General features: G+C 32.3%; 1 protein-coding gene across 1 annotated transcript in view; it reads right to left on the bottom strand.

Moving 5' to 3' along the window:
- Positions 1-12,109: 12,109 nt before the first annotated feature.
- LOC114324395 (uncharacterized) overlaps positions 12,110-23,178 on the bottom strand; it is a 437,385-nt gene continuing 426,316 nt past the window's right edge. The window contains exons 9-10 of the mRNA XM_028272222.2: positions 17,756-17,948; positions 12,110-14,589 (exon numbers count right to left, since the gene is read on the bottom strand). Of these exons, the coding sequence (XP_028128023.1) occupies positions 14,315-14,589; positions 17,756-17,948 (468 nt within the window). The 3' untranslated portion in view covers positions 12,110-14,314. The remainder of the gene's footprint in view (positions 14,590-17,755; positions 17,949-23,178) is intronic.

The following is a 23,178-nucleotide window of genomic DNA, read 5'->3' on the forward strand; positions in this document are numbered from 1 at the left end:
GAGATACGGGATGTTGAATTTTTTCTTACAAACTGACGATTTATTTATTGCTCTAAAACTGGTTAAAATATGCATATGAAATTTGGTAGGTTTTGTCATTTGTAGTCACTGCGAATTTTTTGACATACAACTAAGAATTTAATATTCACCATTGGCGTGTATACGGGTACTTATAAACATTTTAGATACATCCCGTATGCACGCCAATGGTAAATATAAAATTCTTAATTGTATGTAAAAAATGCGCAATACCTGCCTCTTAAAAACTTAAAAAAAATATGCAAATTTAATTTGCATATCTCAACCGGTTTTAGAGCAATAAATAAATCGTCAATTTGCAAGAAAAAATTCAACATCCCGTATCTCGGAAACAAAACATTTGCGGACATATGTTTATAAAGCAAACGGTCATTATTTTTTTTTATGCAGAATTACCCCTTAAAGTTTGTCGCACTTATTTAGAAACACCCTGTATTAATGAATAACATTGCTAGTTGTTAAAGTACCTAACTTTTTTATTATGTAATATAAGCAAACGAGTCAAAAAGCAAAATGATAAGAAAGCCTAAGGCTACAGTTAAGTGTTAATTTCAATATTTTATATACGCTAGAATATTCCACAGGGTATTCCAAACTTTGAGGAAAAATACATTATCATTGTTACACCCGGTATACAATGACACTTACCTTTTTAGCAATAGTATTATCACGTGGATATTCTTGAAGAATAAAGCTATATTATACTAAAAAAAATACCCCAAATCGGACAAGAGGTTTAGGAAATACGAGACATCAAAAATGTCACATTTTTAAGGTGGTGCGTTAATTTTGGTGCTTAGTGTATAAACAATCATAAACATTTCAATATCCATTTCAGTACTTACTTTTTATTTTTCCGCATAAGTAGGTACTAAAAAAATAATTTTTTTATGACAATTGTCAAATGATAATTGACAACAAATCATTCTTTACACTCCATATTCCTTTTTACCACTTAGAAGTGTCAAAGAGAGTTTTATACACATTATTTGACTGATTTCTGATTTAGAAACAATCGCCAAATAATTAAGAAAATCGACATAATTTTTAAATTGCTTGTATAAAGTAAGAGTCGTATACGAAAATTTGCTAATAATTTTAAGCACCGTAAGTGTCTATAACTTAAATAGTAGAAACTAAAAGAAAACGTATGTGACGATAATATAATTTTATCGTCTAGAGTATGCAAATGAATTAAGTAAAACGTGTTTTTGTACCGTCTCGGACGATATAAAAGTCGGATCGAAAAGCCTACTTGATTATTATTCTTGGAGCGTTGATCGAAGAATAATAAACAACAGCGAGGTACAAGAGGTGAGTTTATGTAGGTAGTATTTCCCGACCATTTTCCGCTGTCGTTTTGGCGAGCTGAGCGAATCCTAAACCCTTACCTATCCTTTTACCTATGATAAGAGCGGTGATCGTATATTCCTAATAAATGTCTTTTCATCTGGCGAGCTGAGCGAGATTCCCTTTCTTCCCTTTCCTTACATGTTCATGTCGTATTAATAAAAGCAATTCCTATTTCACGCGATCGTGAAAATCATTCATTCATGTACAAAATATCGTCACATCGGTCCGAACAGAAAGCTCGATGCATAGATTATAAATATATTTTATTAACGAAATTAACGAGTAATTAAGGCTAATTATCTTATCTTTTGTATGTTTTGATTCCAAATAAAAATGTCTTAAAAAGCGAACTCTTTTCTTCGACTGATTTAGTTACCTGGAGCAACAACGCAACGATCTTGTTACATTGGCGACCTCGATTTTCCGCCGGGGAGCCAAATATATACGGGGAGCCGGGGATATACGATCACCGCTCGTATAAGGATAGATAAAAGGATAGGTAAGAGAAAAACTGTCGGATTCGCTCAGCTCGTCAAAACGACAGCGGAAAATGGTCGGGAAATACTACCTACATAAACTCACCTCTTGTACCTCGCTGTTGTCTATTATTCTTCGATCAACGCTCCAAGAATAATAATCAAGTAGGCTTTTCGTTCCGACTTTTATATCGTCCAAGACGGTACAAAAACACGTTTTACTTAATTCATTGGCGTACTCTAGACGATAAAATTATGTTATCGTCACACGTACAGTCGGAAAAATGAAAGAATACTCATGAACGAACATATAAAACACACTGTATTTTCTTGTCACCATGTCACAGAGAAAATTGTCCAGCGCAAGTACATGTAATAATAATTACTACATATCGTCGGTATACTGCGAAAACCAGATAAATGACAAATTTTAAAATATTGAGTTAAGTATACCAAAATTCTCAGCTTTTTACGCTCTACATACAGGTAAAACCCAATAAATGATACGACTTACCATTCAGCAGATAATTTGTGTAATAAACAAATAAGTTACACCTAACCAACTTTTCATTTTCAAATAAAACAATATATCGCTACTTACTTCCATAAAATCAAAGTTCTGTTGCATGTAAAACCAACTAAGCGCACATATATAGTTGCTGGACAACAATATATTTCTACTGCTGTATATCTGCCATATTCAGTAAAAAGGTGATAAGTGTCTTTAATACAGTGTGATTTATTTTGATTTACAGGTAAAACCAGGTAAGTGATTCCACCTGGATCTTAAATTTAGGTTTAATCAGCTAGGTCTCTTAACTATTTCAAACTAATGATAGAATATTATTTCTGATATATGCATCTTTCACAAGCATATCGAATATCAAACACAACTGGTACGATTAATTCAAAATAAAGCACTAAACTTTAAAAACGTTTTTTCTCGCTTTAGGTATTTCGACATTTATCTGGTTTTCGTAGTATACCGACGATATACTTGCGCTGGCCAATTTTTTGTATGACACGGTGACAGAAAAATACAGCGTGTTTTATATGTTCGTTCATGGGTATTCTTTCATTTTTCCTACTGTATAAGAACTGAAAGAAAATGTACTAAAAAAAATTACATATTTTTTTATTTTGTATATGTACTTTCGATAACTCTTTATTTGCAAATATGATTACAAACACAATATTTACAGATAAAATGAAAAATGTAGTTTTTCATTCATAAATACTGATTAAACAGTTTTAAAGTATTTTTTTTACAAAAAAATTGGTATTGTAGACATTACAGCTGTTACTAAGCTAAATGACAACTTTGTTTAGCTGTTATTTAAACACACAAACTCTTAAGAAGCAAGTTAGTGTATCTCTAAATCAATTTTTACATATTTTAATAACCAACCTTTTAAGAACTGCATTCCATGTACTCAGCTAATAACCTCAGTAACTGCAATTAAATGTTATGTAGACAGTGTACTTTACTATGGAACTGAATCATGGACATTAAACCGAAATGCAATAAATGCGCTTCTGAAATGTGGACAAAGTTGGTCTGTGGCTTTTGAATTGGCAAGAACCACGTGTTACAATCGAGCAAGGAACCATGTTGCTCTTTAAGTACTAGAATAGAAATATATTACCATCGACTTAGAGTCGCATTACTTTATACAATTATAACATGTAAACCATATATTTTGAGGTCACCACTTTCATTGGTGTGCTAGTTTCATGTACGTAACAGAATGCATTAAGGATGCTCTGAATCAGATCGAAAACGTTATATGCTTTAATCCATTTGGACGACATTTTTAAATAGTTTGAAATTGAAGTTTTTACTTCTGTATTAGTTAAATATTTTAATTGAATGTTATCGCAAACGTTGTAGCGCTGATATTTTATCGAGCTTTATTACATTTTAGAGATCCACTACAAGCTTTTTGTTGAGGCTTTTAACTTATTTTTTGTAAAAATGTGTATATATAAAGGGTGATAAAATGACTATCTAAAAGACCATATTATTCAGTAGAAGAGTTTCTTAATGACTAAATAAGAAATTAAAGTAATGTACATTGTACAAGTAACCAAACTTATCTATATTTGGGTGTCACATGCAGCAGCTTAAATTTATTAGTTCCTATGTCTGTAGTTTACTTTGTTGTATATTCACTTTGCAATTTCTATTAATTGTTGCAATATATCGATTTTGTTTTTTTTTTACTTTATTAACTTGTATTTTTTTATACTGACGATTTATCAAATTTTAGAAAATTGTATTTGTTATTGTTATTATTTATTTATCTTTTCTGACTTTATATTAAGCTTTGTCCATAAAATTTGTATAATTTTCAGCGACAATAAAGCATATTTCTATTCTATTCAGTGAAACGGTACGATTTGACAACGCTGCTGACGATAAAATAGAGGAGTCGTGGGCTTGCGACGTAAACGTTGTGAATCTAGAGTGGGAAGTTTAGTTATCATGGAGACGTGGTCTTGTGAACAACGCGCATTTGCTGTGAAAGCTTATTACAAAAATGGTGAAAGTTTTGTGCATGTACAACGAGCATTTCGTTTACACTACAATTTTTTTACAACTACCATTTACAACTAAATGTCGTCCAAAGAAAAATTTTAAAATCAATTTATCGCAAGCCCAAGCTTTACTCCACTGAATTATTATAGAAGGAAACTAATATTTTTGATATTAGGCAGCTTTATTTTAAAGCGGTTACTGTATATCAATATAAAAATAGACAAACACTACAGTTTCCCTTGCATGAATACTCCACCAGAAACAGGAATAAAGCGATACCCCCGAAAAGTGAAAAAACAATTGGACAGCGTTGTTTCACTTACTTAGGACCTAGGTCTTTAACGTTTTACCCATAAATGTTCAGAATGTCAAGAATATGAAACAATTTAAAAATAAATTAAAGAAATATATTATAGATACGCCTCTTTCAGTTATACATGATTTAATTGAAGTTAGAAAATAAAACAAGTGTTTGAATGTTGGACTCATAGTTGTTGTACCTAATTTGTGTTTTTTTTCTCATTTGTTGCTGTTTTTAATAAATAATGGTAGGGGAGCCCAAGCGGGGATTTTTGCAGTTACTCGAGCGCGTCAGATTAGCATATGGGGAGAAACCTGGTACTCTGCAGATGTACCTCTACCATATATTGGCTCTTAACACAGGGGAGTTCGTTAAGGGGGGTCCGAAAAAAAAAATCTATCCTTAAAAAAACTCGAAATTGTCAGATTAAGATACGGTAAGTTAAGTACATGCAAAAGAGGGTATATTTAAAAAATCTGACGATTTGAGCCGGGCGTAAGGAAATGGGTGAGTTCCAAAGTTTCACAAGAAAAAAGCGAATAATTCGCGAAATGATTGACAGATCAAAAACTAAAAAATATGTGCTCAATATTTTTTAAAAAATCTATCGAATGATATCAAACACGACTTCTCACAGAGAGGGGTGGGGGGTAAATTTAATATTTTAAATACGAATCCCGCGATAATTCGCGAAATGAACATCAGATTGAAAAACTGTAAAATATCACTTATTCAATATTTTTGAAAAATCTATCGAATGGCACCAAACACGACCCCCCATGGATGTGAGGTGTGGGGTTACTTTAAAATCTTAAATAGGAGCTTTCATTTTTTTATTGCAGATTTGGATTCCTTACGTAAAAATAAGTAACTTTTATTGGAAACATTTTTTCGAATTATGGATAGATGTCGTTATAATCGAAAAAAACGATTGTTGGAAATGAAAAATTAGATTAAAAAGTGGCAAGCGCCCACTAAAATGGAAAACTTTACTTAACTTTTTTGGTTTTAGGACCTACTCTTCACAACCCAATAGGTCCCCAAAGCGCTCGAGTGACTGCACATTTAGCATACTATGTTCCTCTACCATAAGTACATCGTAGGGATACTGTATTTTTAATTTTTTTTCCAGATTTTGAAATAGAATTATTTTCTTTAATTATTTAATTATTCAAAAAAACAATGTAATGCTCTTTGCTTTTTTTTGTTCTCTTATTATTAAGTAATAGATAGTATATTACTGTATTGCCTGTGAAAAGATAGTGTGTACCTACTCAGGATATTTTGTTACATTACAATGAACCAAATTAACCACTGCACAAGCATTCTGCTTCAAGTGGTATTTTTGTGTTTATTTATAGGGAATTATAATGATTTTAATGTATTACCATTGTAGGTATGTATTGTATCTTTTCTCTGAATAAACATTATTTATTTTATTTGCCGCCCCGTTCACAAGACCAAGTGACAAGACTTAGGTTAGGAACTTTGAAAGTAGTGGTTCAATATCACAAAAAAGAGGTGGCAGTCTCAAAACTGCTCGCACATCACAAAATATTGAAGCGGTGCCAAATTCATTACGTGCGAGTCGTCGCAGGGATCTTCGAGGACTCGCGTTTAATGAATTTTGCACCGCTTCAATATTCTGTGATGTACGAGCAGTTCTGACACTGCCACCTCTTTTTTGTGATATTGAACCACTACTTTCAAAGTTCCTAACCCAAGTCTTAATAGCCGTGTTAGACGGAACTGCAGCTGGGGCACAAATGGTAGTGTAAACGAAACGCTCGTTGTATACGCACAAAACTTTCACCATTTTTGTAATCAGCTTTCACAGCAAATACGTGTTGTTCACCCGACCACGTCTCCATGATAACCACTCTCTAGATTCACAACGTTTACATCGCCCGCCCGCGGCTCCTCTATTTTATCGTCAGCATCGTTGTCAAATCGTACAGTTTCACTGAATCACCTTGTATTTGTGGAATCGATGTGTTCAAAATAGTTTTAATAAAAAAAACATTGTCGCACTTTTCATTGCTTTACAGTAAAGATACGAAAAAGACCCGTAAATATATTTCTTCTTTTTATATAGGTATGACTCTGTCTGTTTTTTCAATGTGCCTCCAGTAAGTTGTCGTTCCATCGTTTTTGTGGTCTTCCCACTGATCGTCTTCCTATTGGGGAGCCGTCTCTCGCTGTTCTTAATATTCTATTTGTTATTTGTCGCGTATGATACTATTGGTCTGATGAATATTTTGTAAATTCTGCCTTTCATTTCTTTTCCGATATTTTTATTTCTCCATATTGTGTCATTCAGGCAACCTGCGGCTCTGTTTGCTCTATTAACTTGATCTTCCACTTCTGTTTCGAGCTTTCCGTAGCTAGATACTGTGATACCTAGATATTTAAACTCCATCATTTGTAATTGATTGAGTAATATTGAGTTTACAATAGAAACAGAACAGAATAACTCCATCAACTTTCTAGATGTAACGATTACCAGACAACACAACAAACATGAGTTCTCCGTATATCATAAACCTACCCATACTGACACAACTATACACAATTCATCATCCCATCCTACACAACACAAATTAGCAGCCTACCATAGCATGATACATAGACTGACAGAAATTCCCATGGCAAGAAATTACTTCGAGATAGAACTAAACATCATTAAACAAATAGCAGTAAACAACGGCTATAACGAACAAACAGTTAAAAAAATTTTTAACCAAAAACTCCATAAGAACGCCCGGAAATTATTGTATCCACCACCACAGAAAGAACCCAGTACCTTCTGCTCTCTTACATATACTGACAAGATAACAACAAAAATAGCCAGATACATAAAGAAGAAAGGAGTAACACCAGCTTTCAGAACTAACAACAACTTAAGCAAATATATTAAGAACAATAAAAGCCGAAAGAGAAAACAACTACAGAGTGGTGTGTACAAACTAACTTGTGGTGACTGTCCGAAAACGTACATCGGTCAAACTGGCAGAACTTTTGACAAACGGATAGCAGAACACAAAAGGGCTTTCAACAATAGAAAAGCAGAAACTTCTACATACGCACTTCACCTTCTAGATCATAATCATTCTTTCAATGAAGAGTTTCAAATTCTGCATATTCAAAATAAAGGCCTTAAGCCATCTTTTTTAGAATCTATGGAAATTAATAAACTGAAAAATACAGATATAATTCTGAATGACTAACTCGAGACAAACAGCTCCCCACTCCTCAACCTCTTCAGTTAAAGACTTAAAAAGGCAAACACATTGTAAACTATATCACTTGAGAAAGGCACTCTGCCGAAACAGCTGTAGTCAGATAGTTGTAATAAATTTTGTGGAAGTATAGAAAACAAACGTTTTCAGTGTTTTATTGTTAGATCCATCATTTGTTTTATTATCTGACCCTCCAGTTACAATGTACATCTTATTGAATTTGCTGTTATAACCATGCATTTTATCTTTTTCTTGGGAAATTAACATGTTAGATTTTCTAACGGTTAATTTAAATTTGTGCAGCATACGTTGTAAATAATCCTCACTTTGAAAGATTAGTATTGCATCGTCTGCATAGCAGATTATTTTAAGTTGCTTTTCTCTCATTTGGTTCCTTTTGTAGTTCTTACTTTTTATTATTTTATCCATGATCAGGTTGAACAATAAAGGACTCAAGGAATCTCCCTGTCTTATCCCATTGACAGCTTTAATTGGGTCAGTTAGTTCATCTTCTACTTTTACTTTTCTGATACGTACGTTATTATTGGTTGTGTTGGTTACGTCGAAAAGTGTTATTAAGGCATCCTACTAATCTATTTTTTTATTTTTGTACTTGGTGTTTAACTTCTTTTTACTCGTCTCCATAGCTAGACAGTGTTATCCATCGACTTCCAGTGTACATGTTATTTATTTTTACTGATTACTATTGTTCTAATTTGCTGACTTAAAAGTTATCAAAATTAATTTCTCTTGCCCTTTTATTAAATATGTGAACAAGTCTTTGAACAATTTTTGTAGTTTTACCAAGTGTAACTCTAAATTTGTCAGTAATCATATAGTTCATCTTCTACTTTTACTTTTATTGTGTTGTTCTGGTACATGTTTTCGATCGTTTTAAATATTCCTAGAACTACCTCTCTTGAGTATGCTCCTTTTCATGAGCATTTTTCAGTGCGTCACAAATGATAGAAAAAAAGGCAAGTCCATGATAATATACATTTTAGTGATATGACATTTTAGTTAAATCTGACAGTTGTCACATTTTATTTGCATTTTGGCATAAAAACAAATCAATTGTGTTTATTGCATTTATAAAATGGTATTTTCTTTGATTTGTATAGTCTAATATAAATTGTAGAGATTATATTCGTAGATATATTATATAATTCGAAAATAATTTTTTTCGATTATAGCGCCATCTATTGACAACTAGAATAAATGTTATAAATGTCACCGACGAAATGTAATCACCGACGTGCGTTTTTTTCTGTCACATACAATTTAATGCGTTAGAAAGAAATCGAAAAACTGTGACGCACTGAAAGATGCTTATGAGAAAAAGAATATAACAAACGGATAACGTCCTTTAATTTGACCCTGTCAAATGCTTTCTTAAGGTCTACGCAATAAAAATATGCCCGTTTGTTGTATTCTGACGATTTCTTTTGAACTTGCCTTATTATACATATAGCGTCGATGCATGATCTTCCCGACCTAAAACCATGTTGTTCTTCTGCTAATGTTATAATTTCATTCAGTTTGTTATCACTTTGGTTGTTAATTTTAATGTGTTTAATAAGTTAATTCCTCTGTAATTCTCCGGGTCCGATTTGTCTCATTTTTTGAAGAGAGGTATTAGGATGCTTGATCTCCATTCTTGTGGTATTCTGTTTTGTTCTATTATTTTTTGTACTAGGTTTAATAGTTGCTTAGTCAGATCTTGTCCTCCATTCTTTAGGAGTTTATTCGATATCCTGTCCCCTCCTGGAGATTTTCTATTTTTTAATTTTCTTAATGCTTCCTTTAGATACCTCTCCCTCCTCGATGTTTATTTCTTAGTTTATCGCCACTTCAGGTGTTGGTTGGTAAAAATGCGAAACTTTAATTTGTTTTTCAATCTTAATTTCTACATTTGTAATTACTTTATTGTTCCTTTTTTTCTCCCTTAATTTTTTTAATATTACCTCATAAAAACTGAAATAAAAAAATACAAAAAATCAGGTTACCTATCAAATAATTATTGTAAGAGAAATTCTGGCCCTGAAATTAAATAAAATAATAAAATAAGTACACATTTTTACAAAAAATGTTACAAAACCTGATATACATTTTTATAAATATTGTGGTGAACCAACAAAAAATTTAGAAGTTAATTAGGCCTGAACTACTTAAAGAATTATCAAATACTTGATAATTCTGGTAAACTTATTCTACGATAAATATATTAGGTATACATTGTTAATGAGTTAAAACTTTAAAAATTTTTCATAAAAATTATAGTAGGTAATCAGGTAATAGTCTCAGTCGTCCACATGGGATGTCGTTGTTAAAATACAACGACATCCGATGTGGACGTCGAAACGTTAATAAAATCATTTTTTTAGTTAAATTGTGGCTTATTTCCCATTTAGAATAGTTGATTACAAAAGTGCCACAAGGAAATAGTTTCAGAACAATAGTTAGAGCAGCTTCTTTGATTTTTCTCTTTTTACTATCTGTTTCTTTATACTATACTTGAATCTTTCCATTGAATTCTACGTTCATTTTCCCATGCGTGTTAACTTATTTGAGATCTATCAAATTCTCTATTGTTGACAAGATTGATTTTCGTTTATCCTAACATTTAATGGTCTTGATGTTTCACCTAAATAAATATGTTCGCTTTCACAAGATATTTTATAAATACAATATTTTGTTATTTGTTATCCATTGTTAGGTTTAATTTTAGATAAAATAGATCTCAATATGTTTGTTCTTTTGAATGTACATAATTGAAATGTTGAAAAATATTTCAATTTTTGGTTTTATATTCTAGCAAGGTATTTATTTTTAAACCAACTGTATTTTCAGTAAGGTTTGATATTTCTTATTCGTTCGTCGTTTTTAAATATTTCTCCTATCTTTTTGCTGCTGTTGATCCTTGTGCTATCGAAGACTTGTTATAAGTTCCTTATCTAAGCTTAGATTAATTTTCTATATGCCTTGAAACAATATCTTGTTTCTTAATATACCTAAGGGTTTTATCAACATTTTCCTTGTCCGGGAAAGATTTTTCTGCCCTTTATGTAATCCCCCGATTTTTAATTCGCGATTTTTTTAGTAAATACTTATTTTTTATCTAACGCATTTAGTTACAAAAAAGTTAAGACAAAATTCTTCTTCTTTAAGTGCCATCTCCGCGACGGAGGTCGGCAATCATCATAGCTATTCGGATTTTAGAGACGGCTGCTCTGAAAATTTCTTTTGATGTACATCCGTACCATTCTCTCAGGTTGCGCAGCCACGATATTTTGCGTCTCCCTATGCTCCTTTTTCCTTGAATCTTTCCCTGCGTAATAAATTGGAGTAAGTTGTATCTCTCTCCACGTGTAATAATGTCCGAGATATTCCAATTTTCTTGTTTTGATGGTATTTAAGATTTCCATTTTTTTATTCATCTTTCTCAGAAGCTCTTTGTTTGTGACGTGTTCTGTCCACGATATTTTCAGAATTCTTCTGTACACCCACAGCTCGAATGATTCTAGTTTGTTCATTGATGCAGCATTCAAGACAAAATTAATATTTTTAAAATATTAAAGATTTTAACTCATTTAGTAGAAATCACATTTAAAAGATGTTATGCTTACATTTTAACAGTTTTAAGAAAATCAGTACCAACTGCGATTTTTGGTTAAACTAGGTATAAAAATTTATATTAAACAGTTATTTTGATTAATCTCTAAATATTAAACCCATATCAAAGGTATTTCTTGAAGTAAAGTATATGCGTTAATAAAGTTTCAGAACAACATAATTTAAAGGGTACCCCCCGTTGAGGTAAGCAAATAAGTGCCCTCACTCACATAATTCAATCTTTTTAAATAATTTTACGTTCTATGTATTTTAAAAATGAGACTAAGTAAAATTTTATGAAATTTTAGCCCCACCACCCCCCTTAACAACAATAACAATAAATAATTGCTTATATGCTCAATTGCTAATATACTCAAATTGTATTTTTAAACATCTTATTTATTTTATATAATAATTAAATTCACTATCAAATGTCATTGATGTTTTATTAATACTTAATAATTAAAATTTAGTTTGACATTCACGAAGTGTCAAACTCAAATGTAAATAACCTATCCTTAAGAGGATCGGTACGTATTTTCGGCTGCAATGCTATTCAAATGGGGATTCATTTTTTTCAAATCCTGAGAAAACTAATAAGTATTTTTAAAAAATTTAAACGCAGAATGAAAGATTACGTTATTAGCGAGGGCCGAAAGTTCCTGAGAACTTCTATAATGTTTATTTTAATAAGTTACAGGGGTGAAAAAACTAAGAGAAAATTTAGTGTGATTTTTAATTTCAAATATCTCATTCAAAATAAACTTTTTATTTATTCTAAGGGACTTTCGGCCCTCGGTAATAATTTAGTCTTTCATTCTGCGTTTAAATTTTTCAAAAATATTTATTGGTTTTTTCAGGATTTGAAAAAAATGAACACAATGCCGTGGTAATATTTTCCAAATCTGTCTTTGTCTTACAACGCACTCAACCGAATATAATATTGTCAGCATATATTGTCAGTCAGACACTGACAATCAGTGACAATTTTAAATATTTGACATTGCATCGGGAATATTTTGAGAAATTGATTAAATATTATTGATATATACGCTCTGAGCTTCGCTAGTGGCGCTCCTAGCGGATTACTAATTCAACTTTCACCGGTAAATTTTAAATTTATTATTTAATTGTTATCGCTTAACCTTTACAACACAAAAAAATAATTAAATTGTAATCGATTTTTTAAGATTTTGCTAATCATTTTGACGTTGTATTGATAAAATATGAATTTCTTACTTCGGATACTTTCACAATTATCGTGTAGATGGCGCTAAGATTTTTAGATTAAATTATAATTACATATTACGGAACATTAAAAAAACGTTAAATTCAGTATTTAAAACGTAAGTATATTTAAGGTAAAAATATATACCACAGCTTTGACCAAATAATATTTTTTATAATTAATGTTTTTAATTTTAATTTTAAATTAATCACTTTGACATTTATGTCAAATTTCCGGTAAACGTTTACATACTTGCCACTACTGGCGCTCGCGAATTTATAAATATCCCCTCTACGTACGAGCTCACAGCGTATAGTGTATTTGATAAATAATTGATTTAAGACGTGAACTTAATAAAAAGTTATTTATTGTGTATTATTTGTGGAAGATCCAAGCAGAGAATACATCAGATTGATATATCCTGTGATCAAAGTATTTTGTTGTTAGAGATGTTCAAAATTGTAAGCGTTCCAAAATAACAACATATTATTAAAAAATCACTTTAACACTTTTCCTCTTTTCTCGATTGATTATTAGTTTTTGTTGTACAAATAAATTATTACAATCACTGAAAACATAGTTAGTGAAAAAATTATCACATTTATTAACTGAATTAATAATTTGCAATTATAAAAATAACAGTTATCCAAGAACATTCAAAAGCCATCTCTTTAAATTAATTATGACATTTTCAAGTAGAATGACATTCTAGTAATGTTTACATATCCACACCAGTGTGAATTTTACTACACGTAATTTGCCGTGTAAAGACAGAAAAAGTAGGGATACACGTAAAATATTTGCGAATTATGTACCCATAGCCTTAACAAATCGAGATTAAAAAACTAGCCTATTTATTAGCAACGATTTCAGCTGACGTTTAGTGTATCGGCAGAAAATAAATGGATTGTGACCTCACATTTTAGACTTTGAGATCGATTATTTCGAAGACGGTTAGAGATATCGAAATGCCGTTTTCAGATTTGGATTCAGAAGAAAAAACTACATCCATCGATAAATGTGATCTGGGTATTACAGGAGCGGCAACGCAATAACACAGAGACTTTGCGAATTTATAAACGAAAAGTTTTCGTTGAAAAAATGAATCCTGCGAGTGGGGGCATTTGGCCTGTCTTAACAAGGGATATCATTTTTAAAACATAAAAATTTTATAAACTTGCTTAACAATAAATAACTAAGATAGGTAAGTTTTTCTTTAATCAAAATAACCCATAATACATAGTATGTTACAGTCGTTCAATAAAAAATTAAATTGACATTTACAAGATAAAGTACATAAAATTTGAGAGAAAATTTACATGTTCTATAATTAGATAATTTGTACTAATTAACACCTACAATTCTATATCTACAAGCGATATAGACTTCCAACGCTTTTAGCTAAATAGTCTATTATTTATACTAAATAAGATAGTTCAGAAAAAGTCTTTGAGAAAATACAAATTTAGCAGAGTATTTCCAATGTATAGAAAAATATGATTTTTGCATCTACTCTCTACAGTACAATTACAAAACGTGTAAATTTTCACAGGATTTTGATTTGCTGATATCATTTAAACATATTTTTTGCAAAATCTCTCGTGCAATGTTTAAGCTCAGACTTGTTTTAGAACCGTGTATTTTACTGTTATCCTTTTTTAATGTGGCTTTTTTCTTTTCCCTGGATTCCCTTAACCGAATTTGTTTTAGGATGCCTACCAAGAGTTCGTCCACATTATGTTGAATTCCGCTAGATGTCTCTATAAACTTGCAATCTCTTGCCACCGCAAGTGCTTTACCCTCTGAAAATAAAATATATTATTATTAATAAATAATCATTTCGTAAAACGAAAAAAGAGCCGTTTTATATTTTAGTTTTTTCAGAGGGCATCAAAAGCACCCAAACCGGTTTCAAACCTTATTAGAATATCATCTTCTTCTTCTTCTTAAGGTGCCGAGACCGCTTGTCGATCGTTGGCTCTCATGTTGCCCAGCATATTAACAATCACTGTCTTATTTACAGCCGCACGAAATAGTTCAGTGCTAGTTTTCCCAAACCATTGGCGTAGATTTTTAAGCCAAGAAGTTGTACGGCGGCCCACACTTCTTTTTCCCATTATTTTACGTTGCATGACAAGGTGAAGTATGTCATATTTTTCTGGGTGACGCATTATATCACCAAAGTATTCCAATTTGCGCCTTTTAACCGTGTTCACTACTTCGCAACTTTTATTCAAACGTTGCAAAACCCTTTCGTTTGTGACTCTTTCTACCCAACTGATCTTCAGAATACGGCGATAGACCCACATCGCAAATGCTTCTAGGTTTTTTAAAAGCGATTCTGTCAAGGTCCATGCTTCAACCCCGTAAAGTAGTACTGGGAATATATAACATCGAACCATTCTTATGCGAAGTTCCAAATTTAGGTCATGATTGCACAGGATTTTCTTAACATAAAACTTGTTCTTGCTTTGGCAATTCTACTTTTATTTCTGCACTAGGGTTCCAGCTTTCATTAATATGAGTACCAGATATACAAGATTACTTACTCGTTCAAATGAGTCATTACCGATTGTTACGTTATAGTTATTATTGTTTACCGCTGCCTATTTACTAATAACCATAAACTTTGTTTTTCTTGCGTTGAGTTTGAGTCCATATATCGCGCAGAATGCCACCATTCGGTTCAATAACGCTTGAAGATGTTCAATTGATCCTGTCACTAACAAGGTGTCATCTGCGTATCTGATATTGTTCATAAGCATACCATTAATGAGTATTCCCTCTTTTGCGGTTTCCAACACTTCATTTAAGATTGTTTCAGCGTAAAGATTAAACAACATTGGTGACAATATACAGCCTTGTCGAACTCCACGCTTGATTTTTACTTCTTCAGAGCACTGATTCCCAACCCTAACACATGCAGCCTGGGCCCAATACAAATTTGCGATTATTCTAATGTCCCTACCGTCCAGACCGGTAGTTTTGAGAATATGTAGCATTTTTTCATGGCGAACTTTATCAAAGGCCTTTTCAAAATCAATCGCGCACATTAAAACGTCATGATTTACATCTCTGCATCTTTGAATTAAAACTTGGGTTGCGAATAGTGCATCACGGGTTCCAAGGCCACAGCAAAAACCGAATTGAGTACTTGAGATTCTTTCCTCAATTTTTCTACATGTTCTTTGATGAATTATTCTGAGAAAAATTTTCAATACATGACTCATTAGGCTGATGGTGCGATAGTCGCTACATTTTGTGTGCAAAATATCATCAGAGAGTGCATATTTGATTTTCTCTAAACACACCAAAAATTCTGACTCCAGTAAGTAAGTCAAATTCGTCACTGTTGACCCCACGCTGTATTTTCGCGTGACACGCTTGTGTGACACGCTGCATTTTGCCATAGTATACAGTGATTTCGTAATGGAAATTATTTTATGCGGGATGTATCTTAGTTCTAAAATTTGCCATATAGCAGCATAAGATAAGCTGTCAAAAGCACGCTCGAAATCAACAAAAACCTTGTATAGGGGCGTGTTCCATTCAACCGGTTGTTGCATTATTACCCTCACAGTACTAATGTTGTCTATGAATAGACCACAGATCAAACTAGAATTAATGAGTTTCTCTTATATAGTCCGTCTAGAAAGTATCCGGAATTTTATATTTTTTCCTAATTTTAATAGATTTCCTTTTTGTAACATTTTAAGACAAAAGTAATGCATCAAGTACGTTGTGCCGATAGTAGCTTATGGACAAAATCGCAAGACAACACCATCTGTCAAATATTGTTGTTTGTAAACAGACTTAAGATTTGTGAAATAATGTCGCAAGTAGAAAAAAGAAAAGTTTAGTGCAATTGACTGAACTAGGAAAAAGTGCAGTGTATGAGACAATAAAGAGGTTAAAAAATGGCATAGATATGAGACATAGAGCAGTTTCGGGTAGACCGCTTAAGATTCGCGGAAACAATTTAAATGCTTTAGTGGCTTTAGGACGACAAAATCCGCGCCTAGGTTTCGAAAATTAGCTAACAGATTTGAAAATCAACGAAGAATAAAAGTGTGCCCAGAAACTGTCCGCATGTCACTGAAAAAGCAAGGCTACATATCACGGAATCTAAAAAAATCCCTACAATGACACCTCTGCAAAGGCAACGAAGAATATATTTTTGTCAACGTTTTCGAGAAGGTAATTTTAATAATGTCTTTATTTTTGATGAAAGTTGTTTCCAGCTTGGTGCAAATCATCTAAAATTCCTATCAAGGGAAAATTTTACGGTTCAAATTTACAAATTTCCCACTAAAATAATGGTTTGGGGAGCAATATCTCAGGTGCTACACCTCTCTGTATAGTTAATGGTACTGTTGATAGTGCGAAATATTGTGACATCCTAAATGGTTTTCTTCTTGAAACGGCTCATGTTTTATATCCAGAGGGGTGGCGTTTTCAGCAAGATAATCCAAGATGCCATACTTCTGCTTATACTCAAGCTTGGATGCAAGAACACGAATTGGCAACAATTCCGTGGTCAGCAGCATCTCCAGATCTTAGCCCCATTGAAAACATATGGGGACTGATGAAGATTGAAGTGGAACGAGCAGCGCCACGAGATAAAAGTTTGATTCGGTCAGTTTTACAGAACTGGAACACCATTACCGAAAATTATGGCCTTGACCTAGTTTCGGGTTTACCTGGACGTTTAGTTAAGTGTTTAGATTTAAATGTAGCTTGTGTAAGTAAATGAGATGAATTATTTGTTGAAATTTTATATTTCAAGTGATAGAAATAAATACCGTAAAATTATAATTCTGCTTTCTTTTTTCCGGATACTTTCTAGACGGAATATATATATTTTTTAGCATTTTAGTGTCTTTTTGGATCTTGAAGAGTTTGTAATAGAGGAAAATTTTTGACAGTTTGTAAAAGCCTAGTTAATAATAAAATTTGTAATAAACATACCATTAGGAGGAATAACTCGTGCTCTCGCTAGATCGGCCTTATTTCCCACCACAATCACACTTTTCTCTTGAGTGTATCCTTCTCTCCAAAGATAATTAAGTGTTTCTTCTGCATGTTGAAAACTAGATCTGGATACCACCGAATACACCATCACGCACGCATGGGGCTCATACGTACTTAGTGAATTTTCCACCTGAAATATAATACACAATTTGAGATATTTTTATTGGGATTATATTAACCCAACCACTGACGTGAATATTTCAGGACGTAGAATCTGACATCATGCGGTATGTAATACCGCTGCCCATTCTCTTTGTTTTTAATATAAATTTGTCTTATACATATCACTGTATTTCTTTTTTACATTAACTACGTATTGATTTTTTACACTGCTGCCGAATAAAATACTGCTTCAAATAAAATAAACTTTATTTTTTCAAATGAGTGCATTCGTAATATTAAAAAAATGGTGGAGGTTCTTATAAAAGTCACAGATTAAGGATGTACCAGAAAGAACTTCCAACACGAAAAATCTCAGATTTAAATAAGTATTTACCATTTTAATTTTATTAAAGTGGTGGATTCTGCATCTGAGACTCTTCAATTTGTTAAGAGATGTCACTATTCTCCTTATGAATTGTCTCCTTATTAAATTCTCCTTAAATTGATGGTTGATCTGTTTTTCGATTCAGAGGAGTGCACGCGAGTGCTGTTGATAAAGCCTGAAATGGTGGAAACAGCTGTCCAGCGATTGTGCATTCCTCTGAATCGAAAACAAGCAAAACCATTTTTTACATTTCTATCTTTACTCAGATTCGAGTACTAGAAAGTTTCTTTCTGTCCTTTCCTAGACGAATGAAAACGGAATGTGATTGCAAGGAGTCCTTTTCGTTTTCTATATTTGTCGTCTGCGGTCATATAAATTGTAAAAGTCGCAGATTAAGGATGTACAGTGGAACCTCGATAACTCGGATTAATCGGGACCGCGGCCGATCCGGGTTATCGAAAATCCGGGTTGGCCAAAGAAAATATGGTAAAAATTAATTAAATACAGTATACTTACAGATAACCTCTATTATAATTACAAAAACATGAAACACAATGTATGCACAGTACACATCTAAATTACGTATAGTTGTTACGTATAGAGTGTAGAGTATTGTTAATTTCTTGGTAAAAAACTCAGTCATATTGCAGATGTACCGACACCATATGATGCTGCAATAAATTGATTTTAAAGATTCGCCTTTATCAATCCTACCTAATGCTTCTAGTTTCTTTTCCATTGTCACTACAACATTTTTGCGTTTTGTTGCCATTACGTATACAAAAAAACAGGTAAACACAATCTGAAGCACGATTACAGAACGGAAGTGAACAATACGACGTGACTGTACTACACACAATACGGTCACAAGGAACAATGTTGTTATTTAAGAACAAACTAAGACCTTATTTTTTAAAAAGAATTTTTTAAATAGTCTTTTAGTCTATTTTAAACAATGCTAAGACAGTTTGACATAAATAAAGGAAAAGGAATACAGACAGGTGCCTGTTCTTTCGATAAGCCGAGACGGTCGCTCTGCCGCCGTGTGCCATGAATCATTTTTACTATCGTATAGTTCAAATTACACAAATAAACATTATTATCTCTCAAATATTATTTTGCCTGCATACATTTTTATTTGATAAAATTGTTAAATTGTTTATTTGTTAAAATGTTTGTCTGATGAAAATCGGCCCGGGTTAGCCGGCCTTCCGGGTTATCGGGGGCCGACTTATCGGGGTTCCAATGTACCAGAAAGAACTTTCAACACGAAAAGTCTGAGATTTAAATAACTATTTAGCATTTTAATTTTATTAAAGTGGTGGATTCTGCATCTGAGACTCTTCAATTTGTCTTACAAAATCCTTTGTAAAATGAATTACAAAAAACTTTGAGTATTAGTAACTAAAAAATAGTAAAATAATGTCGAAAGAGTTGAAAGTATGACAACTGAATGCACTTTCTGGCATAATAATAGCGAAAGAATGTATTGAACTGCTTTTCACTATAGAAACGTACACACTGACATGCGGTACATGATATGATACCGCAAGAAAAGAACAACATGTTATATGTTATAATTAGCTACATTTCTTGTTTAAAGCATTTTTTCTACGGCATATTAGTCCATGTGGTGAGACCGCTCCTGTCTGAAAAAATTTCTGATTCGGTTTCTTTGCGGATTCCTATTCAAAAATATTCCCTTTAAACGAATTTGAAGGGTGACGGGCGGAATTATTGGGCAGAAATTGTTTAAACAATTGTGTTAAACAAATACAAAATATCACCTTTTTTGCTCTGGAACATATTTTTTAGGCTTTTTGGGTCATTTTAAACAAGAAAGTTATCTTCACAAATTGATAGTTTTCGAGTTACAGGCTATTAAAAATCTAAAAATGCAAAAATACGCATTTTCTATGCGTAAAAACTCATATTTAAAATAGTATTTTTGGGGTTGCCAAGTACTCATATTATAATTTAAACATTCTTTTTCAAAATCCTGAAGAGTGATTGGATCCAACTTCAATTTACACCGTTGTTATTTAATTGTTAAATATGCGTCTCCATCAGATTTTTTACCGATGCGGCGCGCTCTATTTCAACAATCTACTATTTTTCCCTGAAGAATATTTTTTGATTCTTTGGGACATTCTAAGTAAAATAAGTTTCTTGTAATTTTTCTCAAAAGTTTATAGTTTTAAAGTTATAAACGATTTAAAATCCGAAAAAAAGCGAAAAAAAATATTTTTTCCCCTGAAAAATATTTTTTGATTCTTTGGGACATTCTAAATAAAATAGGTTTCTTGTAATTTTTCTCAAAAGTTTATAGTTTTAAAGTTATAAGCAATTTAAAATCCGAAAAAAGCGAAAATACACATTTTCGGATTTTAAATCGCTTATAACTTTAAAACTATAAACTTTTGAGAAAAATTACAACAAACCTATTTTATTTACAATCGGATGGACACGCATATTTAACAATTATATAACAACTTTGTAAATTCAGAACCGATAATTCTTCAGAATCTTGAAAATGAATGTTTAAACGACTATTTAAGTACTTGACAATCTTAAAAATACTATTCTAAATATGAGTTTTTAAGCCTCGAAAATGCGTATTTTTGCATTTTTTCGATTTTAAATTGCCAATAACTCCGCCTATACGTTTCTTGTTTCGAACGACCAAAAAAACTTAAAAAATATGCTCCAGGGCAAAAAAGGTGATCTTTTGTATTTGTTTAAAAAAATTTTTTAAACAATTTCTGCCCAAAAATTCCGCCCGGCACCCTTCAGATTTGTTTAAAGGGGATTTTTGAATAGGAATTCACAAAGAAACCGAATCAGAAATTTTTTCAGACGGGAGCGGTTTCACCACATGGACTATAAGATTCTTACTAAATTGATGTTTTCAATTTTTCCCCGTAAGAGGGGTGGTTTAGGGAAAGCCCGAGGGTAGGAGAGTCAAACTGATTTGTATCATTTTTGGTGTTTCAAAATCAAAATTCTCAGCAAAATTCAATTTGTTCGTCTCGGTTTTAGAGATCAAATATCTGATGACTGGACTACAAGACTTTCTGATCGGTTCTATCTTCTTTATCCAAGTTTGGAATCAGCAACAAGAGTAAGCAATCCACCTAACAACAGCATGGTATCAATTTTAAGGTAATAATCAAATAAAAGATTTATCATGATAACTGAATTCCAACTCAATGAACAGGAGATAATTCAAATAACGGCGTTAAAACAGTTTTGCTGCAAAATCACCGGTTTTTGAAATAGCCTTTTGTGTTTGCACATGAACAGTCGTGAATTTTAATCCCTTGAAGATAAAAAGCATAAATTGAAAACCAACATACAGTTTCATCACAAAAATGCAGTGTCTAGTTGTTGAACATTGGATGTTTTTCCACATGCAGTTAGCTGTTTTATATTTATTTATTAACCATTGGAATTGAAGTAGCTGTGAATCTGATATAGAATTTTTTGCAGGATTTTAGTACTCGGATTAAACGCAAAATGTGTTGTCTAATTTTTATATCTAATTTTTGAACAAAACAAACCGCTTCAGATATTTACCGTAGTGGCAAAGGTTCACAAGTTAATTTTTAATTTGTATTTTACTACGAATCAACTTGTGCAAAGTTTATGTAAATGATTCATTTAATTCGTAATTTGGGTATTAATTGCATTGTATATCTCACGTTTCTTATCTCTTAGGAACATGTCATTCACACAATCTGGATGTGACGACACGAACAGACAATATTATTGCGAACGCCGTCCAAATTGAGCTGAGAATATCCTTTGTGTTCGTCTCAAAAACCGACAAGCCGTGGTTTGTGACGACCGACGAACGAATAGCTCGCAAGCGGTTCGTCCCACCGTACAAATTATACGAATATAGCACAAGGTTCGCGAACAATTTGCTCGTATATGTGTACCGACCTTTAGAATAACAGTGTATTCATAAAAACACACCGGGTGTTCGAAAATGGAGATCGATAACTCTTATAGAACTTATCGGTACCCTTAACCACTGACACGCGGTAGGCTATACCGCGCGCATCTAAACATTCCGTATATGTATTTGGTACCTAGGAGTTTTCTATTGGTTCCTTGCGGCACGCGGCCATATTTCAACCAATAGGCAGCGAGGTGCCATTCACGTATACGGAATGTTATTCGGTGCGAAATTCATATACGGAATGTTAAATAATATTCGTAGACGGAAAAACACAACTTTTTATTAGAGTCGATTAAAAGGAGATTGATTTTAAAATACTTGAATGTATAAGGGTCATTCCATTTCAAATCACTCAATTTTGGAGCAAAAAAAATTTTGGACCTCCGATTTGTCTGAAAATTGGTATATAGCTTCTGCGGGACGTAAAAATAAGATATTTAAGGTAAATAAATCTTCTTCTTCTTTTTTTTCTCATAATGTTATTTTATGGGATTTTACAGTGATTTGGTGTTTATTTATACAAATTTGCATTTTCTATCGTAAAGTATCAATGGAAAACATAATATTTTAATAGAAGGAACTCAAAGATGTCATTATATGGCATTATAACAAGTTACTTTGATTCAAAACAAGCTTTTGATCAAATTTTATAGTGTAGAAAACGTTAAAATACCGTTTTTTACATTTTTCTCCATTCCCAAAATACATCATAATCGATTTGGCTGAAAATTTGCCCACAGATAGATAAAACATAGGGCTTTAAGTGGTGAGAAGGATTTGAATTATATTACAATACCAAAAAAGTTACATGCAATATTATAGTCAAAAATATAGGCGTCTACTGTAAGTACAATTAACTCGAAAATATCGACCTCACGACAAAAATTATTAAAAAGAAATTGTAATAAT

The sequence above is a fragment of the Diabrotica virgifera genome, chromosome 4, assembly GCF_917563875.1.
Source record: "Diabrotica virgifera virgifera chromosome 4, PGI_DIABVI_V3a".
NCBI lineage: Eukaryota > Metazoa > Arthropoda > Insecta > Coleoptera > Chrysomelidae > Diabrotica > Diabrotica virgifera.